The sequence below is a fragment of the Pinus tabuliformis genome, chromosome J, assembly GCF_031772625.1.
Source record: "Pinus tabuliformis cultivar Carrire ecotype Pingquan chromosome J, CPIR1, whole genome shotgun sequence".
NCBI classification, from domain to species: domain Eukaryota; kingdom Viridiplantae; phylum Streptophyta; class Pinopsida; order Pinales; family Pinaceae; genus Pinus; species Pinus tabuliformis.
Window position 1 is genome coordinate 205,479,985 of NC_142295.1, and position 22,603 is coordinate 205,502,587.

A 22,603-nucleotide genomic window follows, 5' to 3' on the forward strand; every position below is an offset into this window, starting at 1 on the left:
GCCAAACTCTGTAGAAGTGGAGTACCCCCTCCATGCATGTTCCACCACTCAAGAGCAGAAAAAGTCTCTCGATCTTGAATTGCACGCATGCTCCCAAATGGACCAGTGTTGAGCGTATAGTTTCTCACCTGTCTCCGTACCAATGCAGCCTCCTCCTCATCAGGGATTAATTTACTCAATGCAGCCATATATTTTTCGTGAACCTCTCTATCTTGGTGTGGTTTTTCCCTGCTTCCCCCCCCAGGTGCTAGTGTTGAAAGCCATGATGGATGATAGTATTTAGGTGTCAAAACATATGCTAATGCATGCAATGGAATATTTAGCATTTCCCATCGGTTTTGCACCTCTACACGAATATAATTGTACAAGGTGGTATCTCTAGGCTCAACAATGTCTTTAATCTGCCCCAACATGCTATCCATTTGCTCATACACCTCCCCAATTACTGGTCGATCTGAATCTGCAAACTTGATCATGTAATAAATTGGTTTGGTGAATTGCAAAACATATTTAACCTGTGACCAAAAGTAACTGTCAAGAACAGTGTCCTTGACTGCATTAGCACCATCTGTGTCAGTGTTAATTTCATCTCATGTTTCAGCACACACCAGATTAGTTAAAGCTTGTCTCACCCTCACTAGCCGCCTAAAGGTGAGGTAATAACTAGCAAATCTTGTCTTTGCAATTTTAAGCAATTGCAACTTGGAGTAAGTGCCATAGAAGTAGTTTACCCTTGTATGCCCTGTGATGAATTTAATGAGCTGCTTCCCTTTCCTGTAAACCTCAGCAATCCACCCACAATCTTTGTGTTTCACAATATCATGCATCAAAAGGTTCAATGTGTGAACCAGGCACCCAGACCAAAAGATGTGTGGATGAGTACGCTCGATAATTTTTCCTGCTGCCTTACAATTTGCTGCATTATCTGTGATCACTTGAACCACATTATTCGGACCAACATCTTTGATTGATTTCAATAGGAGATCTGCAATGTTTTGTGCAGTTGCACTGATGGAGGAGGAGTCATGACATGCAATAAATACTGCACCACTAGAAGAAACACCAAGAACATTTATCAAATGTTGGTTTCTAATATTTGTCCACCCATCTGATACAATGGATACCCCAGAATCCACCCACTCATGTGTAAAACGTGTCAAAGCTCTTTGAACCTTAGCTTTTTCTCTTTCTAATAACATTGTTCTAGCTTTCTCATAGTTGGGGGCCTTGTATCCTTTTGGGGCTTCATTGATGGCCTTTACCATGTCATGCCAATAGGGAGAGCGAAGCACATTGAATGGTACACCGCAAGCACAAAGAAAACGGACTATCTTTCCATCCACATCATCCCTCCCAGCAACATTAAGGAAATCCCCTATTGTTCTTCTACCTCCAGAGGTTGCAGAAGTACCATGAGGAGATGGGCAACTACCAAATTTAGAGGTTGCACTTGAATCAGAATGAGTTTTTTGTTTCTTGTTTTTTTGTTGTGCAGCCATCTCTATTTGGATGTATTTTCTTCTTTCTTCAGTTGAAATGTTTGGGCAAATTTGTACCCCCACAGAACCCTTTTTTTCATCACTGTCCAGCACCCCACAAAGATGCCTCCTCAGACGGGTATATGAACCACAATATGGTTTTCCTCCATGACAACCATGAGGGCACACAAATTTGTAAGATCCACCACCCTTTCCCCCATCAAGTTTGGTCACATAGTTCCACAAGGGTGTTGATGTACCTTTCCCATCTTGTGCTTCAGTGTCCCCTTCAAGTTCATCCCCTTCCTCTTCAAACCCTTCCTCCTCATCATACATTGGGTCACTACTATTAGGACCAAGTTCATCCCCTTCCTCTTCACTTCTATTCCTCACCCTTGCCATCATTAAAACCAAGAGTGGAATGATACATAGAAGCCAAAAGAACACCATCTTGGAATATGGATATAGGTGGTGGACAACCTGTAAATAAAGGAGCAAGTAGAAACAATGGGAAAGAGTAGGAGAGGGAGGAGAAAAATACAAATTTTTTTTCAAAAAAACAAGGGAGTTTGGGGTTTGAACTTACCTCTTTAGCTCTTGTAGATGAAGTCCTCCAAGCTCTTGCTCCAAGCTCCTCCTCCTTCTCCTAGCTCCTCCTTCTTCACTCCTCCAAGCTCTCCTCTCTTCTCCTCTCCTTTCCTCTCTTCTCTTCTCCTCTCCTCTCTTCTCTTCTCCAACTCTCATAAACTCAAAGTGAGAAAATGAGGAATGAATGGGAGCTTTATGCTTTTCATTCCTCACCCTAAACTCACCCTAACCCACCCCCTCATTGCTAAGTTAAGTTAACTTTAAAAAAAAATTTAAAAAAAATGAAGTGTCTTTCCTTAGCCCGCGCGGTTTTTTCGGAAGCGCTCGTGAAGCGTACGCTTCCGGGCCCGAAGCGTGGCGCTTCCGGAGGCCCGAAGCGCCATCCGAAGCGCGCTTCGGGGCCCACGCTTCTCAAAAACCAGGAAGCGCATAAAAAATTAGGAATCGCGCTTCGGAAAAGTTGGAATCGCGCTTCCTTGGGCGCTTCCGGAACGCTTCCGTACGGGACGCGATTCCGGCCTAGGATCCGGGGGGGGCGCTTCCTGCAACACTGGCTGGAGCGGCCAAGGCCATGGTGCATGACCAAGGACTGCCATTATTTCTTTGGGTAGAGGCATGCAATGCTGCAATCTTTCTGCAAAACAAGAGTCCACATAAGGTGCTTGGACAAGTTACACCAAAGGAGGCATTCACCGGCAAGAAGTCGAACATTTCTCACTTCCTGAATTTTTGCAATTTGGTTTACTACCACATGCCTTCAGAGTGCAGGAAGAAGATGGAGCCTACAACAGAAAAATTAAAAAATTAAAAAAACAAAAAACAAAAACAAAAAAAAGGCATTTTTGTGGGCTACATTGAGATGTCCAAGGTGTACATGTACATACCTGCACTGAGGAAGACAATTATCAAGCGTGATGTCAAGTTTAAGGAGGAAAGGGCTCTCAGAAAGTCCCTAGAGAGTGAGCAAGCTATAGCACAAGTGGAGTCGTCGCATGCTCCTAAGAAGGAGGCTCAACCAGTTCCTCAGGCCACGTAACAACCAGTGATTGGGCACGTAATTAATTGAGGAGGCAACACAGGAGCAGGAGCACAGAAAAGAGTGAGCAACGCCCACTCCAGCGGTTACACCTAGCATAGGCAGAAGGAAGTCGAGGTGAGTTGATCGGTTGATTCAGGAGGGATTAGGGCAGGGTTGGGGCACCCAACACTACATTTAGGCAGAGCAAACAACCACAAAGACACACAGGTTATATGGCATTTATGATTGAGGCTTTAGACTCAGAGCCTTCTAGTTACAACGAGGAAGCCTCTCAGCAAGTTTGGTTAATGATGCAATGTTGGAGTACTCTTCTATCATGCAAACGATGTATGGGATATTGTGCGAAGGTCAGAGGGCATATCTGTGATTGCATGCAAGTGGGTTTACAAGATTAAGCATGGAGTTGACGAGAGCATAGAGAAGTACAAGGCTAGATTCGTAGCCAAAGGATTCTCTCACGTGAAGGGCATTGACTACAACAAGAATTTTGCACTCATGGCCCACTATTCGTCCATTAGGACCATTATAGCACTTACACTGCAGATGGGGTGAAGATCCACCAAATGGACGTGAAGACTCCCTTCCTCAACAGTGTGGTTGAGGAAGAGAGCTACATTGAGCAGCCAAAGGGGTTTGAGGCACATAGCAGGGAAACGCATGTGTGCAAGCTCAAGAGGCCTCTATATGGGCTCAAGCAGACCTCAAGAGCACGGTACCCTCGCATTGACACTTATTTTCTAAGATTGGGCTCCACCAAGTGTGAAGCTGACCCTAATCTATACTACATCATGGTTGGGGGGAAGCCTCTCATTCTTGTGTTGTACATAGACGACCTCTTACTGACAAGGGACGAGAAGCTCATCAGTGACTAGAAGAAGGATCTTGTAGCATAGTTTGACATGAAGGATATAGGACTCATGCACTATTTCCTTGGGTTGGAGGTTTGGCAGGGAGATGGATAGATTTTCTTGGGATAGGGCAAGTATGCTCTAGAGATTCTCAAGAGGTTTTGCATGCAGGATTGCAAGCCCATGGCCATGCCTCTAGTGACAATAGCGGAGCAAAGCGAGTTGATGCCACTCTCTACATGCAGCTTATAGGGTCATTGATGTATCTTGTGAACATGCAACATGACATTTGCTATGCAGTGAACCAGTTGAGTCAGTTCATGGTAGAACCTACTCAAGTACACTGGGTTGTTGCCAAACATATCCTCAGGTACCTCAAAGCCACAGTGGATTATGGGTTTGACGTACAGATAGGTTGATGGAGTGAAGTTGGAAGGTTTCATGGATGCAGATTAGGCAGGGGGTTCCACAGACAGGAAGAGCACTTCAGGTTGCACCTCCAATGTTGGGTTGGCAATTGTTTCCTGGTTCAGGAAGAAGCAGAGATCAGTGGCACTGAGCTCTGTCGAGGTTGAATACATGTCTGCCAGCCTGGTAGCTTGTGAGGCTATCTAGTTGAGGAAGTTGGTTGTTGGGATTTTAAGTCAGAGATTGGAGCCTACATTCATACATCGTGTCAATCAGAGTTGCATTAAGCTCTCAGACAATTCAGTGTTCCATGACTACTCCAAGCACATCGAGATCTAGTACCACTTATCAGAGATTGTGTTCAAAGGGGTAAGATCAGACTTTAGTACATTCCTAAAGCAGAGCAGACAGCAGAGATATTAACCAAGGCTTTGCCTAGAGGGAGCTTTGTCCATTTCAAGGACAAACTGGGTGTAGTTCATAACACCTTCCTCTCTAAGAGGGAGTGTTAAATGGAGTTAGAGGAGGAAGGGTTCTAGTAAATTTAGCAAGTGCACTAAATTTGGCAGGGGGACCCACAAGTAGGGCCAAGGCACAAGTTTACTTTTTTTATTATTTTTGTCTTAGGAAAATTTGAATTTTCCTATTGTCAAGAATTAGAGCGGTCTGAACCCTCCAATGAGATTTAATCTCAACCCTTCATGGCAGTGGTGGGCCCAAGTCAATCTCTAAGAGGGAAAAAGGGCATTCACTTGGCTCATTTATGCACTAGAGATTTGGTGCCTAAAGGCAGCAAGAAGAGAACAATTCAAGCTAGGGTTTTAGCGAACTAGGGCTTCAGATCAACGCATATAGAGGGAGAAAGAGAGCCACACAAGCTTCAAATCTCATTCAACATTCCATATACTTCAGCCAGGTCGTATTCAGGGCACAGAAGAGGTCGTGTTCAGGTTGTACGAAGCAATACAAATTTGTACAGCGTGTAAATTCACTGGACCGAGAGGCTAAGAGAGGGTGTATCAACGTGTTGAGGAATTTGCAAAGACAAGGGAAGTTTACCCTTCATTGTAAAAAAAAAATTGAAAAATATTTTTTTGCTAAAGCAGCCTAATAGAAGCCACCAAGCTTGCAGGTTTTCCTAGTTGGGGTTTCCAGGGTAAATTTGTTGTGTATAGTTTTCTTGTGTTTGTCTTCTTTTGTTCCTTATTTCTACTACATGCTAGTTCTAAACTTAGCATGTTTGTGGGTTAAAGTCAAAGTTCAGTTTTCCGCTCTATTCTTAGTATAATTGACAGATTAGATAACTGAGTTTTAAGAAAAATAACACCCTCATTCAAATTTCAAAGTGTTACTCCACATTTACGCAAGCAGACATTTTTCCATCTGGATTTTCTTCCCCTAGGCCTTAGGTGTTAAGTGAGTCGGGCTAACCCACTATTGTGTTCCCCTTGGGATCATGTAGGTAACCCCCCTCAACCTTGGCCACTCCCCTCAGGACATGATCCACCTGTGCATTGGCCCTTTCATAGTGATTGATGACTCTTATGAAAAAGGCTACTTGTCAATTCCCCCACTCGACCTTCATAGCTAACTACAATGTGCCTTAACATTTTCTATGCCTAGTCTTAGCTTTTATCATTTTTATGTACTTGTAGCTCCTCTTATAGTTTCTTTTAGCTAGTTAGCTAGATAATTAGGTCATTATCTATATATAATTTGATACCTTTGATATAGGAGTTTCTTTCACATTTCCACTTTATACTTGCAACAAATGTACTCTTTTAGTCCTACTGACCTACTTTGGTGGTGATTTGTTGAACATTTATATAATTATCTTATCTTATCTCCACGTTTTATGTTTTGATGCATTATTCTCATTTTTCTATTTCAAAAAGGAAGTAGCAACCACAAAAGTACTACCATTGTCACATTAGCAACAACTCACTTCATTTTAGATATAGACACAATTCAACACAACGGGGGCTTCCCTAGTAGTTTTAGGGATCAAGTAGCCTGATTTAACTTAAGCTAAATGCCCTCAAAGGGTTCTAAAGTTCTACAACAAGATTTCATACATGAATAAGGATAGAAAAATTGGGGTTTTGGGTGGATTAAGGTATGATGATCACATGGAACAACAAGAGTAACTGACAACAACCATTCAAAATATGGAATAACAAAGTAGTGAGGATGATAACAAGTGTTAAGTATGGATAATCCAATAATATGAAATGCTAATATCATCAAAGCCTTCTATTTGTGCCCCTCCTAAACAGTGAAAGAAAGACCCTAAGGAAGGTCACACTAGACTAGGGCCAAGTGATTACCACCAAGGTGAAGTAAGGAAACAAATATACAACCAATAGTGGTCTATCATTCAATTCAACATGTGATCCATACTAGAATTCCATTAAACACTAAATGGAAGCACTTATATATAAATTTAAAAAAAAAATAGAAGTTCTTGTTCATGAGTGCAAAAGTGTTGATATTTAATGGAAGAAATGAAGTTGTTAAACATTAAGAAATTCAAAATTATGTGATGAAGCCATAAACATATAGGTGGAAATGTCCAAGGCCAACATGACCTTTCTAGAAGGATTTATGGAAATTAAACAATTGTATATAAGTTTTTAGTCATAGGAAATGTTGGAAGTGTGATTTATTGATTGAAAGGTTCAATTATTAAAATTTTGGCCTTGGCACTAAATGAATGGTAATAGTTATATTTTGTAAAAAAATGTCACTTTGGCATGAGGCAACATAGAAATTTGTTACAAGGAAAATGAAACCAAAATTAAAACCATGTATAACCTCAAAGGAGAGAGAACACCAATATTTAATGTTGCCCCCTTAAAGTATGTTGAAGTCATTGGCATTGATTTCCAAGACTAGTTTAAAGTTTAAACCCTTAAGCATATGATAAATCTAATAGAGCACTTCCTAGGGTGAGAACAACTACAAACATAAAGTCTAACATAGGAAATCCAATGTTTATAGATAGTTCTCTCATGGAAGTCTGATAAAGGTCTCTAGATAGAGGGATCTCAATATGGTGATTGTTTATAATAATAAAACAAGATAATTTTATTAATGTCCAATACGTGAACATAAAAGTTGATAGAAGGGACTAAAAGATACATCCAATGTAAATCCAATGTGGGAGTTTGAAGGTAACGCCTAATACAATGCTAAAAGAAAGATGCTAAAGGAGGTGAAAAGAGAACTAGGTATCTAACCAAGAGCTATAAGCTAGTAGTCCAACAAAAAGAAATGATAATGTAGCTGCGATGATACAATCAAAACCCCGACACGGGAGATCTCACAACTATATAAGAGAGGGAGAGATGATGTCAAACTCCCACTATTATTGATGGTCAAGGGAAAGAGAGGGGATCAAGATGCAGGTTCATTGTTGGAACCATCAATCACTATAGCTACAACAAATGATGATATCGCCCGAGAAGTGGCTATGACAAAGGGGACCCGATCATATGAACCTAGAGAAAGCATAACATTGAGGGAGCCCTGTTATCCTACCATCCAAGGTCAAAGGAAAGAAACTCCTAATAGAAGATTGGCTACTCAGTTGGGCCTATGAGGTATTTTGACAGTTGAGCCAAGCCTGGCCCTAATTCCATTTAGATTTAGCCTATCCTTCGGTCTAGAGATGATGATGCATGCTCTATGCCCTAGAGCAACAACTCCTCATGAGTCTGAACTCCTATCATAGATTTCACACAATTGTTGTACACTTGGATTTTTTACCATTTCTCTATACCACTTTGGACATTTCTTTTCTTCACTTGAAGAATTCTAAATATCTCCCTCGTCTTCCTCCTTATGAGATGGAACATTTTATCCCAATATGTTGAACTTTAGTCTATTCTGATTGATCTTCACCATTATTCTTATTAAAAATGACATCTCTACTAACACAAACCTTCTTTGCTTTAGGATCACGAATCATATATGACTTAGCCTCTTTAGAATATCCCACAAAAATACACTTTTGCTTTTGTCACCCAACTTCAACCAATAATCATTTGAAATGTGCATGCATGTTGACCTACCATACATCTAATATGCTTGAATGGTGGCATGTGATTACTTCCAAGCTTCTTCTAGGGTCTCTCCACAAACTAATGTTGTAAGACTCCTTTTCAAATTATACACCTAGAAATAGGACATGTCTCCCAAGGCCTACATGTCTATATATTGTGTGTCGAGTACATGACAAGTGTTAGAAACACGTTTTAAATGTGTCCTAGAATAAGACATGTGTCAAACATATGTCCAAGTGCCCTAGCACTATCTCGACATGTCAGGACCAGTTAAGTCCACAACAAAGCATTCAATTTCTTCATTTTAGTACAATCATCAATTTTGCTTAGACTCGCTGAGATTCCAATGCTAGAGAAGGACAATTTTGATGATGATGATCCTCTTGAGGGGTTATCCTCCACATCAATAGATGTCAATCCTAGATTGGATATTGAGGAGGAGGATGGAGGAGAGATCAATGGATGTGGTAGTGACCTTAATGATCTTGACATGGAGGAAAATGACTAACAAGCTATCATATTCTTCCATCTTCAGTTCTAGTATCTAATTATTTTGTATATGCCATCAACAATCCCACCTACAGTATTACTGACTCAGTCTCTATGCAATACATTTTGGATTTTGAACATATCTATAGTTTGTGGTTCTAACTTCTAAACCTATATTTTATGTGTATTGAATATCCTAATTCCTTTTGTGCTTCAATCTAGATCATCATTGTTGTAGTAACTAGTTGTATGATGGATCATTATTTTAAAAATGCTTCAACTTTTAAAAAAATGGGATATTTATGTTTATATTCATTTTTTAATTCATTATTTGTAACTTATGTGTGTGTGTGTGTTAAATGTGTCTCCATTGCCTTGTTTCGGAGGTTGAGGTGTCCTATGTCAAATACCCATATCCACATGTCCTACATGTCAAGTGTCCTAGTGTCATGTGACTTAGTACACCATTGTATTCACTTCTTCAACACAAAACATATGACTCTTTTTCTTACTTTTGTGCATGCATCTTGCTATTTCTACATTTGTTACACACTTTCTCTTAATTGCATTATTCCACTGAGGTGCATAGGAAAATCAATTGTCTTCCAATTCCATGAGACTTGCAATAACAAGCAAAGTTAAACTCGCCACCACTGTTTTCTCTCAATACTTTGGTCTAAAAACCATTACGTTTTTCAAACAAAGCTTCAAAAATTGTGAATACCTTAAATGCTTTAGTTTTTTTTGCTTCAAAAAGTATATCCAAATGTTCCTTGAATAATCATCGAGGAAAGTCAAAAAATTTATTGCTCCAACAGATGATAGAATACTCATCAATCCTTAAAAAACACAATGTACCAATTCAAGTTGATAATCTACTATCCATGCTCCAATCTTCGGAAAACTGTCTATCACTTTCCAAACATACATCTTCCCACAAATCTTTGATCTAGTGTATTTTAGGCAATTCATAAACCATCTTATGCTTTCACAACAATAAAAAGTTGTGAAGGTTGAGATGACCATATTTTCCCTGCCATAACTAACTTACACAATCAATGGTGGTCAACAATGTTGGTCACTATAGAACAACAGCAATAAGTTCAAATCCATACTCTCGAAAACCTCTTTAAGAAAGGAAATAGAAGGGCCAGGGCGTCCTGTAAAGGAGAATTATTTTTGTTTGTGTGGTCCTATCCCCTGAAGGGTATAGCTTCCAATTCCTCTCCCTTTGGTCACAAACCATAATCAACACCTATAGCAACAACCTGACAAATATTGTCTTGTCTTTAATGAGGCATTACTTATTATAAAACTCCACTTTATACCTGTGCTTGTTAATTTGACCTCTTATTTAGTGTAGCTACAAGCAGCTTAGTGCACTCAATTCACATAATTCATTTCTCCATTTTGCACTTTTATGTGAATGATACCTTCCCTTTGACTTCGTGTTTACAGTGATTTCCAAGCATGACTATTTCATTTGAGATTTCTCCACCATTATTGAAGGACATGAAAAAAAATTTATTGCATGGTATTGCCTCAATCTAGCAGGACTTGTGAGAGGGCTCACAAGACCATAACTAAACCAAGGGGCAACAATGAGGTCGAGGTCCGCTGCGCTCCACCCCCTACTCTTTAGTGGAGTTTCATCACCAGGGAGGCTTCTCGATATTGGTCACCTAATAGATATTCTAGGGCAATAGTTCAAAGGTGACAGTTGGAATGGGTTCAAGAAGCGCACTCAAACTAAGAACAAGGTTCAATCCAATGAACCAAGGAACAACATGCTCCCCAAGAAACCTATCAAGGGTACTTATAGCCTAGGGTTTGAGGAATATGCAATCAGAATGGCTCACATAGGCACATAAGACTAAGAAAAGGCTTGTGAAAAATAGGTATGTTCAACAAAAGGAACCACAAGCCTTTAACAAGCCCCGAGTTGAAGCCTTAATGCTAAACTAGGGTTTCCTAAGGGAAAATTGCCTCAGGTTAGTGACATTAGTGTTGGAAATATAACTAGTTTCGGTCTTCATAATTGTTATTGTACTCATTTCAATATGTATCTTATGTAACAAACAAAAGAGCAAAAGAATAAGTTATTATTTTAAAGCATGAGTGTCATGCTCTTTATTGATGGTCTTCTAGGTAAAAGCATGTTCTTCGTGCTTCTAGGATTTGTTAGGTCATAAGATTTATTATCATGAGTCGAGAGAGTCGACGTCGTGTTTTTAAGACCCTTCCGGGCAAAATATATCTTGTAAAAGGATTTATTTTGAGTCTACAAAATCCTGGAAACCTCCAAAGTACAAGTCGACCCTGGAAGGTTCAAGTCGGCCTAAAGGATGGAATTCGCCCCTTGGAAAGGCTATATAAAAGAGCAAATTCGACCTCATTTAGCACTCACCAACACACAAGTTCGATCTCTCTTGAAAAGGTTTGATCTAAGGCTAGAAGAGGCAAAGAAGGAGGAGTGAAGATCAAGAAGGCAAAAGGATTCCAAGAAGTCAAGGAAAAACTTGTTTTTTGGCTATATCTCTCTCACACCTGCAAAAATATAGGGTTTCTGCAACTACAAAGAAGGTTGAAACTGCAGGTCTGAATTGCGGGAGAGAAAGTTGCAATATCAAGTTGTTGGAGGAGAGAATACTCTATCTTGACCTTGTTGACAATGGGAGGATTTGTTTTGCTCAAAGGAAGGTCTCTTGAGGAAGCTAAATTAGGGTTTCTACAGCAACTACAGGGTTGAAGCTTCAAGACAAAGTTGCAGGGCGAAGGGCAAAAGCTGTGGTCGAAGTTGCAGCAGAAGTTGGTTCTATTGGAAGGGTTGACTTGGTACTTGGAGGAGGACTTGGTCTAGGGTTTGGGTCTTTGTTCTCTCATTTGAAGTAGATTCTATAAGAAGAGAAGAGTTTCTGGGTTTTCCCCTTAAACGGGATTTGCCCTAGCTTGGAGCCTAACTTTTGTGTCCATTGTCTTCATTATTTTTCTCTTGATATTTGTTTGATGAAGAAGATCTAATAAAGAAACACAAGAAGATTAATAAAGTTCACAAGCATGTATTAAGGTTAAGGAAAATTGGAATTAATAGTTGCAACATTATATTTTCCAACAGTCAGCCCTACAGAGGGTATTCCAACTGTAGAAAAGGGTAGATTTTGATGTTATAAGGTCCAATCCACAAGAAAAGCCTCAAAACAAGCCAACGACTTAGCCCTAGTTGAACTTGACCCTATTCCCTAGCAGCTTGCCTTGAATGGACGAAACCGATAGATAGAGGCAAAAAATAAGGTTGTAATGATGTTTGATCATCTATGTGGAAGTCAGTGCCTACTTCTTGGGTGATGGAGTCAAAGGAAAAATTACTATGGAGATATCAAACCCTAGAAGGGAGTAATGGGAGAAAACCTTAGTTTTCCACTTCAAAACCCTCGCTATCACTCAATGACAGGATAAAATCAAGAAAAAAGCTCTCTAGAAGGTTCACGAGGGATGTCCAAGATTCTCCAATTAAAACATACAATATTTCACCAAAATTCCATATAAAGACATGCAATTGAACACGAACACAGAAAACCCCAACAAATATATTGCACGCAATAATCATTGGAAGATATTCAACAAAAATACTCACAAGGTATCCATGAACAATCCTTCATTTATCTTAAAGTGACGTCTCCACAATAAGGACTAGTCTCCAATAGCATAAATATCCACAAAGATCACATCTCCACAAGAGTACAAGGCTACAAGAGCTAAGTCAAAATCTCTAAGGAGATCAAAATTGTCCACAAGTGATGATGAAATACAACAAGGAGGTGACCTCTATTGATATGAGGTCTACCTTAACTAATTTTAGCCTATGAAGCCCCTAAACAAGTTTGATATTGATAAAATATAAAATAATCCTTGGGTTATAAGCCAACCCACTAGTTCAATGTGAAAACATGCCACAAAAGACCCAAACGTGTGAGTCGTAAGCCTCTAAATGATGGCATCGTGCCCTTTTAGGGCTTCAAATGCCACACGATGGTGAGTATAAGGTTCAAGGTGTCATGACGTGTCATGAACATCCACCATTTGAGGAAACCCATAAAATCCAACCTCAAAGCAGCTCCAAGGGTCCCAAATCCACTTGGGGTATCACCACGTCATCTCCATGGATCTCCAATGGTTAACACAATGCCTCCTCTCTCCAACGTTAGGGCTCCATCAGGTGCAACAAGCCTTTTGTACTATCCTTGTAGTCATCTCATGGAAGACCAACCTCATCTAGGCTCTAAATCATGGTCTGCCCATCAAGTAGTGTTAAGGCCAACCTGGGGGCATGCTTGGTCCAATGGTGCAATCATCAAGAATCCTTTGTAAAGATCAGTGTCCTGGGTTTTGGAGGTACTATGGGCTATGCATGAGCTACTCAAGTCATCATATTGCCCAACGCTCTGATGTAAGTGGGCAATGTTGCATTCACTAAGTCATCAACCTCTCTGATAAGGCTCGGGTACTTGTTGAGTGGGTGCCCTCAAGGCCTAGGTTGTTGAGGACGACCTGACAAAACCAACTTAAACTTCGTTGACAATAACCATTCATTAGAGACTAAGATCATATAAGCATCTAAGTGGACCAAGCTTGCATGTTAAGGGCATATTAATACTTCGAACTGGGATCACTTCCCAATATCTAACTAGACCAAGTCCCATAAAGGCGTTCCGTATCTTGAATAGAGGTGGCCAATGGTCAACCTTATTAGGTGCTTCCAAACCCCAAGGGGAAGTGACGTTTCCAAGGCCAACCCCTCAATCAATAGGTATTAGTGTAAATGAGTGGAAATGGAAGGGAAAAGGCTTCATGGACAAGTGCCTTGATCAAGGGGACTAGCTAATGGGATTCACATCTTGAGTTCATAGATGTAATATGTTAGTTCGTGTAGCATCGGATAGGTGTTCTAATTTCAAATGATGCTAAGAGGCTAAGGAGCACGAGATCTCCAAAACCCATAAAAGGTTTCACGAGATAAGCTTGGGAAACACCTTAATTAAATTAATTTGCCATAATTAAACTATTTCCTAAGTCTAACTTAGAAAAAGTGGTAAATTAAAGATAATTAATTAAGAATGTTCTAGATTGCTCTAGAGACTTATATTGATGAAGTATAATTGATCTTCGTTGTCGATGGAGATTAAATTATGGTCGTTGAAGACTCAATGAGAGATTATAAGAGCAGGTCGAAGGGCTTGGAGATAGCATCACGAAGATCAGTGTGATCAAGTTCTGAGAGGCAGATCGAGCTACGCAGTGTGCAGTATTCAGCGAGGGTAGAGTTCGAGCTAGGGTAGGAGAGTAACGGGGGTTTGCAGCAGGGATAAGTTCCGTAGAAATTCTCAAGGGGTTTTCCAGTTTCAAGATCTAGGAAAGGGAGGTTGAATTACCCAGCAAGGAGGCCGAAAATCTACAGTGCCAATTGCCCAAAAAGTGTGAGTGCGGGATCTAGAGCGAAGTGCAGCATCCCAAATGCAGTAAGATAGACAATTACAGAGCTAGTAGTAGTTAGTACTTGAGAGAGTTGCAAAACTAGTTGCAGTGACACAAGTAGTGCAAATTGGCTAGTTTTAGAATGCAAGGCGCAGTTCCTGCCAGAGAAGTTTTCCAATTTTCGAAGGAGGAAAGGAGGTCGAGCTAATTCGAGCAGATGAAGCAAAGGGAGGCAGTGCGAATTGTCCAGTTGCAAAGAGCAAGGCACAATTCTATCCATAGATAGTCAACCAGTGTGTGCTAAAAAGGCTACATATCGTGCGCCAGTATCGGGAGGTGATCCGAAGGAAGAGCGAGTAGCTTCAGTGAGCAGCAGGAGGCAAAGTTACTACTAGAAAGGGTTTCATGAGACAAGATTGATTTTCTAGCAATAGAACTACACAGTCTAGTTCGGCATGAAGACACGAGTGCGAGTTGCAGAAGAGAGGCTTTGTTGGAAGAAAAGAGAGATTTCCTAGTTCTTATTCGAAGGGAGATCGAAACTTAATATTGCAGTAGTTGCCATGGCAATGCAGTGATAGCAACATCACAGGGGCAACAACTGTATGAGTAGTGCAGAGATAGCATTGATTGGTTCAGCTACAGTTCAGTGGCAGGCAAATGAGAGTTTGTGCAGTAGCTTGGTGGACAGTGAGAGCCAGTGGTATCACAACTATCAAAAACCAGCAGGGCAAGTTAGTCCAACTACGGGATGTTCTCATAGAATTACTCATATCAATATAGTGCAAAACACCTTCCTCGCTAAGAGGGAGTGTTAGTTTGTGTAGCATCGGAGACGTGTTCTATTCTCAGAGGATGCTAAGAGGCTAAGGAACACGAGATCTCCAAAACCCATAAAAGGTTTCACGAGATAAGCTTGGCAAACAACTTAATTAAATTAATTTGCCATAATTAAATTATTTCCTGCATTAGAACTACGCAGTCCAGTTCAGCATGAAGACACGAATGTGAGTTGCAGAAGAGAGGCTTTGCTGGAAGAAAAGAGAGATTTCCAAATTCTTATTCAAAGGAAGATCGAAACTTATTATTACATTAGTTTCCATGGCAATGTAGTGATAGCAACATCGCAGGGGCAACAACAATATGAGTAGTGCAAAGATAGCACAAATTGGTTTAGCTACAGTTCAGTGGCAGGCAAATGAGAGTTTGTGCAATAGCTTGGTAGACAATGAGAGCCAATTGTATCACAACTGTCAGACACCAGCAACGCAAGTTAGTCTAGCTATGGGATGTTCTCATAGAATTACTCATATGAGTATAGTGCAAAATACCTTCCACGCTAAGAGGGAGTGTTAGTTTGTGTAGCATCGAAGAGGTGTTCTATTCTCAGAGGATGCTAAGAGGCTAAGAAACACGACATCTCCAAAACCCATAAAAGGTTTCACGAGATAAGCTTGGGAAACACCTTAATTAAATTAATTTGTCATAATTAAATTATTTCCTAAGTCTAACTTAAAGTGGTAAATTAAAGATAATTAATTTAGGATGTTACAAATTTCTCTAGAGACTTCTATCAATGAAGTTTAATTGATTTCAGTCGTCAATGGAGATTAAATCATGGTCGTTGAAGACTCAACGACAGATTATAAGAGCAAATCGAAGGGCTTGGAGATAGCATTGGGAATATCAGTGTGATCGAGTTATGAGAGGTAGATCGAGCTACCCAATGCGCAGTAATCGAGGGTAGAGTTTGAGCCAGGGAAGGAAAGTAGTAGGGGTTTGCAGTAAGGAGAATTTCCAGAGAAATTCTCAAGGGGTTCTCCAATTTCCAAATCCAAGAAAGGGAGGTCGAATTATCCAACATTCGGGCTAAAAACCTGTAGCGCGAGTTGCCCAGTTGCACAGAAAGTGCGAATGCAGGATCTAGAGTGAAGTACAGGATCCCAGATCTACATCTCGAAGGCAAAGCAAATCAAATCCAGGGGCAAAGAAGGGTAGGACGACTCATCTAGAAGTGATCTAGAGGCAGATCAAATTATTCTGAGCAAATAGTGCAGATTTCCAATGCAATTGTGCGAATAAGCTGGGAAGTGCAAATTAGCCAGAGAGGGCCTGATCCAGTTGTTGTGAGGGAAAAGTATTTCCCAGATTGTTTTCTAGTTGCGATAAATTGTTGGAGGATTGCCAGTTGGGCATCCAGATGGTAATTCTCTATATTTTCTACATAATAAAATAAACCCTCATCTGTTGCACTGGTTTTCCCTTCCAGGTTTTTCCGAGGACATTAGTCCAAAATAACTATGTTAATATTTGTGTGTGTGAACATATTTCTCAGTTCCCAACTTTACTTCCACAATATATTTTTTATTGTGAAGAATTGCAGTGTGATTTATTTGTGATTTGTCATATAACAATAAATTGCTAATAAGTTAGAAGAATAAACTCCAGTTACTGCAATTTAACGAAATTTTACATAATAGAGGGAGAAATCCTGGAGGCATGAGTTACCCTGCTCGGCCTGCTTTTTCCACCCCTCTAGTGCGCCTTTTAGTTTTTCATAATAATGCTTTTTATTTTGGGTGCATAGCTCAAGGGTATGAGCTTGCTCTTTATGATATAGCATTTGATTTTGTACCTTAAGATGAGGCAATTTATCGCTCAACGAGATTGGAACATGCAAGAGTTCCTTTTGATGGAAGGGAGCATTAAGTGCTCAGGGACCGGGTGATGACCAATGAGGAGGGTAGAGCTTTTGCTAGGCTTTTTTCCACGCACTAATTTATGTCCCAACCATCTTTTACATTTTGATTTTCTTCCTTTTCTTTCATTGTGACCACAATTGGCTTTTCCATTCTTTTACTTGCATCAATCTCTAGGGCAGTGTTTCCCGGCCCTACTCAATGTGGGTAATAGAGTGCCATATCCCAATGAAACAATGACAACTTAGACCCGAAGAATGGATGTGGTATATAAGGGTTTTGTAATGTGAGATGGAAAGTGTCAAGTATGGTGTAAGGGAGAATGAACATGCCATTTCAATTGGGGTTTTCCAAGTAGTGCCCCTCCTATAACCCTAAGGCCTCCAAGGATGTCCCACTGGACTAGGGCTAAGGATTAACCCCCTTGGTAAGGTGAGAGAACACATTTATATTCAAGATCAATCAATCTTCTAGGGCAGTGTTCCCCAGCCCTACTCAATGTGGGTAAGAGGGTGCCATATCCCAATGAACCAATGACAACTTAGACCTGAAGAATGGAGGTGGTATATAAGGGTTTTGTATGTGAGATGGAAAGTGTCAAGTATGGTGTAAGGGAGAATGAGCATGCCATTTCAATTGGGGTTTCCAAGTAGTGCCCCTCCTATAACCCTAAGGCCTCGAGGGATGTCCCACTGGACTAGGGCTAAGGATTAACCCCCCTGGTAAGGTGAGAGAACACATTTATATTCAAGATCGGTCAATCTTCTAAATCACCCCTTTATCCATACTAACTAACCAAAAAAACAAGTATAAGCACCTGATTGCAAAATTATCAAGGTACCTTTTGAATAGCAGCCCACCTTCATCCAAGAGGAAATGTCGGGTGGTGAGAGGTATGTGGTTGATACTGATGGCGGAGGCATATGGCATATCATGATCGAAAAGTGAATACCAGGGACTGTTGGATGGCTGGCTTTCAAATGTGGGAGAAAAGTTTTATCCTATGGAGTTACCCATTTTAGTGGGTAACACGTGGCATGAGCTTTGTAGCTTTTAAATCAATATACCAAGCCTCTTCCACAACGTCAGTGAACATGGTAGTGAAAAATTGTTTACAACTCTTACCATCATCTTTTGGGAACTGACTTTTATTAATTTCATTGTTTGCAAATCTTCTATTCTTGTCCTTAATATCAAATTGACTTTTTCATGCATTCTTTCACATAACCAAGTCTGCTACAACATTTTTGCTTGAAAATTGTATTCCTCCAACCACCTCCTAAAGTTCTTTGCTTGCATTCATTGTTGTTGTATCATCATGCTATTCCCTTGTTTTTCTTGATTCTGTTGTTTTGATTGCCCAAATCTTTATTGGAACTTTATATCCTCTAATCTTGAGTTTGGAGGCAAAAGCTTACATCATAAACTTTTGACACAAATTATTTATAATAATTACAATAAAGTCTGACTCAATTTTTCCCTGAATAGCGCACTATTGATTTTTAATTGCCTTGAACTTAATCTAGTGACTAGTAACTGAATCATTGCCAAACATCTATGTATTATGCGGCCAACTCCTAGAAAATAACAAACTAGATTTAATTGATTATTCATACAATTTTCTATGAATTCACCAATGTTGCAAACATCCACATCGGGATAAAATTGGCAAGGGTTCGGAAAACCAAAAAATCGGGAAAATATCGGTAAAAATTGGCAACCATCAGTAAAATTAAGATACCATCAAAATATTAGTAAACATCGGCTAGGCCAAAAAATCATGATTCAGGATAAAATCAGGATGTTATCGAGATGTTCGCAACGCTGGAATTCACCATGTCATTAGAATCCTTTGCATCAATTATCTAGGCAATTTTATCATTGGATACTTCCATGATCAATGTGCAGAGTGCCACCTAATCTCTCTATTTATAACTAGCCAAGTTTTTCACACTCAGTGGTTTTGTCTTTTTACCAAACCACAAATTCCACAATTTTTACAACAAGAATATTCTTAATCTTCAACTCCTATATTCTTAATTTTTACACTCAACGTCGACAAGATGTACATAATACTGTGGATGATCCGAATCACAATTTTCCAAAAGAAGACCACAGAAGCTTAAAATCTAACATAACTTCTATATTGCTTAGCTGTTTTAACTTTTCATTCAACTTATACAAATCAGGGACAATAGAGCTTGCAAGCATATACATCTTCCAGCTGAAAATTGGACTTGAATCTCCCCTTTAAACCAGCAGAAATAGATCAAAATAACTTTACCACCAAAATACTCTAATGAAATTTTACACAATCTGGAAAAACAATTCCCTCAAAATGGACTCTTTATGCAGATGTTATGGATTTTTGAAGAAATAGTCCAGTAAACCTAGGCAAAAGTACCATGTGACTATGAAAACCCCTTTTCATTGGCATGTTTGTCACTCATGTGACCTTGATGGACCCTTTTGAATAAAACTAGTTCAAAAAGTATCTTAGGGTGGCTTGAAAGTTTGACTTCCCACTTAAAACCACAAACAAAGCCTTAACCAACAGAGACATTATTTTTGTTTATAACCACATCTAATAAACTTTATGTTTTTAATTTTTACCTAATACAGAAAAATAAAGCAGGAAAGTCACAGCCCCCTACTTCCACATATAACTACAGCTTTATCCAAAAAAGGAAAGATTTCAAACAGCATAAAACATTCCATTTTCAAATAAAAAGAAAATTTGAGAACTGAACATATTCAAAGAGGTCAGGCAAAAATTTTCACGTTGCTTCTTCTGCTGATTTGTTTTCTTCTCATTCCCTCTGTACTTCCTCCTCCCACTCAATTTCTCTCTCCTGCTATATAACACTTTTCTCTGCATTTCCACGTACATTGACTGGGATGGGAAAATTGGTATTGGCACTTTCAAAGCTCCAGAACAATGACTATATATATTATATATATCCGTGTAACAAAACACCCTACCCTTCAGCCCATAGGCAAGGGTAAGATATTCTTCATGGCTCAAGGCCATTCAACAACAAGGCTCGAAGCCATTACAACAATATACTTAATATGAGCTCATCACATCACTTGAGAGAACTGAACCTGGGGGGATAACAATCATCCCTCCCAACCACCCAATATAAACTCAGATAATGTGTGTGTGTGTGAAAAAGAGATTAAATAGTAGGCAGAAGCCCTGTGTTACACTCCAGTGGTTACATTGGCATGGACTCAGGGCAGCACAGAAACCAAAATTGAAAAACCACATTTTTTTGGTTGACTTTTGTATAAACTTCATAATAAAGGCCATTAATGCCACCTACAGTAAAGAAAAATTCAAAAATATAGAACTAACATGAACAAAAATGCTGGGGAACAGCCATGAAACATCCCATAGACGTTTCACAGCAATTTCCAACATACCAGAAAGGAATTTTACATGGAAACAGCTGAAGAAACAGGCATTTTCGTTAAAGAAATCCCAATGTGTGTCATCCTAAAACCAATCCTGTTAATCAAACCAACAGTCTAAACCTGAATAATTTAACACACCCCAACCTTGAAGACCAGAAAGCCTGACACTGTGGATGAATGTCCAGAGAATTATCCTGAGAACACTTCACAGACTTTATAAGCATTTGTAGGCTCCAAAATATTTTGAGTATGCACCAAATCAAGGAAAATATTTAAATATGGCCGTGAACACTGCCATCCTTTCAGCCATGCTAACCAGAACAAGGAATTACAGAGATAATCTCATCAAGCATATAGTGCTTCAGGATTCTCAATCATATGATTCATGTAGAAGAAAACAGTAGAAAAATGGACAGCATATACAGATTGTTTGTGATTAAATATACAAAAAAAAAGGCAAGAGATCTGATCTGCTAATAATCGGACCATAGGTTTCTCTCTAAAATATAAATCACCCATGTTACTGTTAACTAAAGCAATTCCAAAAATAATATGTTAGGAAATTTAAAAGAGAACTACCTTCTCCTAGATGCCTCAACAGGATCAGATCCCGGCAAAGGTATGCCACCTAAAACATGCCCTTCTTCTTCACTAGAAATTTGAGATCCTCCACAACAGATTTTCTCACAAATTGCTGCAATTGCATCCACAATAGGTCTGTACAGCAGGCATTGTGATGCTAAGTTATGTATGCAACAAATACACAAGTAATAGTATCTAATTTATGTCCATTAATTTCACTTTTATGCAACAAAACTTATCAGTAGGACCAAAACTATCATATCCTTACCCCATAAATTCAGGGAAAAATGTCGAGAAAGCAAACTCATCACTTGGATCACCCTTCAGATTTGTTTCTGGTTTCCTTTGGAGGAACCGTAGATATAGCCAACTCGCATAAGTGCCAAAGATTATAAAAGGAAGATATGATGTGAATTCCATTGCCAAAATGCTTACAATTATTGACACCAAAACCAGAAGGGAAGATAGCCACTGAGATGAGTACATTCCAAAAATGAAAATTTGTTAGTCCATTAAAGTTTATCAGCAGAAATGCAAATGTTAAGGAAACTTCATTTGAAAACAAAAATGCAAGAAAGGCAGAACGAATCAATGCTGTGCATGATGGAATCTTAATGATACCTTGGCACGCAGCTTCAAAACAAAAAGAATAGAAATTTCTTGATCGGGCATGATTTGTTTCACACCAACTAGGAACCCTGACAAGACTCCATGGAAGCCAGAAAGTGGTGTGTACCTATTAAAAGAACCAAGAAAACTAACGATTGATATATTCCACACATATCTCTGATGCAGACTGAAAAATCCAATAAAAAGGGATATATGACCGAGATTTTGGCGCATGTAAATAATACAAGAGTTTTTTTTCATAACATCCTTATATTTTTGAGAAATGCATTATGTATTACTTCATGAAACAAATAGGAACAAAGAGAGCTACAACAATCTAACAGCATGATTACAACGAAATTCTCATCCTAAAAATGCCAGAAATGCTATGAGCCTGTGCCCCAATAGGAAGGGACTCCACATCTTTATAGAAAAAACTGAATTTGAATGTAACAGGCAAAAAAAATGCCTGCTTAAAGAGACTCAATTCCACTATGCAAATAGTGGATGGTTCCTCATGAAATGTAGCTTTACACCAATTTTTCCACAGAAAACAATACAAGACAACTGAACTGTCTGCCATAAAGATTTGTAATCGTCCTCAATTATCGAAATGTACCCCAAGACAGGACCTTTCCAAGAAAGCAGGGTAGTAAAATAAATAGTTAGATTCAACCCAAAACCATGCTCAAAATGTCATGGCAGACAGGTGCCTTCAAAAGACATGCTCAACCATCTCATCCCTACCATAAGTAATGCATGCAATTGTTGTAACACCAACTTTGTAAAGCCAGGTCTTGGCAACTAATCCTTTGTGATGCATAATCCAACCCCATACTTTCAGCTTGAAAGAATGGTGATACTTTTGAATGAGTCATCACCTCCTTAACCAACGTACTTCAAGATCCCT

General features: G+C 39.4%; 1 protein-coding gene across 1 annotated transcript in view; it reads right to left on the minus strand.

Annotated features, from left to right (window-relative positions):
- Window positions 1-22,603, minus strand: part of LOC149226398 (rhomboid-like protein 19) — a 98,714-nt gene that overhangs the window by 14,592 nt on the left and 61,519 nt on the right. The window contains exons 5-7 of the mRNA XM_089377478.1: window positions 21,706-21,820; window positions 21,353-21,555; window positions 21,082-21,219 (exon numbers count right to left, since the gene is read on the minus strand). Coding sequence (XP_089233604.1) covers window positions 21,082-21,219; window positions 21,353-21,555; window positions 21,706-21,820 — 456 coding nt within the window. The remainder of the gene's footprint in view (window positions 1-21,081; window positions 21,220-21,352; window positions 21,556-21,705; window positions 21,821-22,603) is intronic.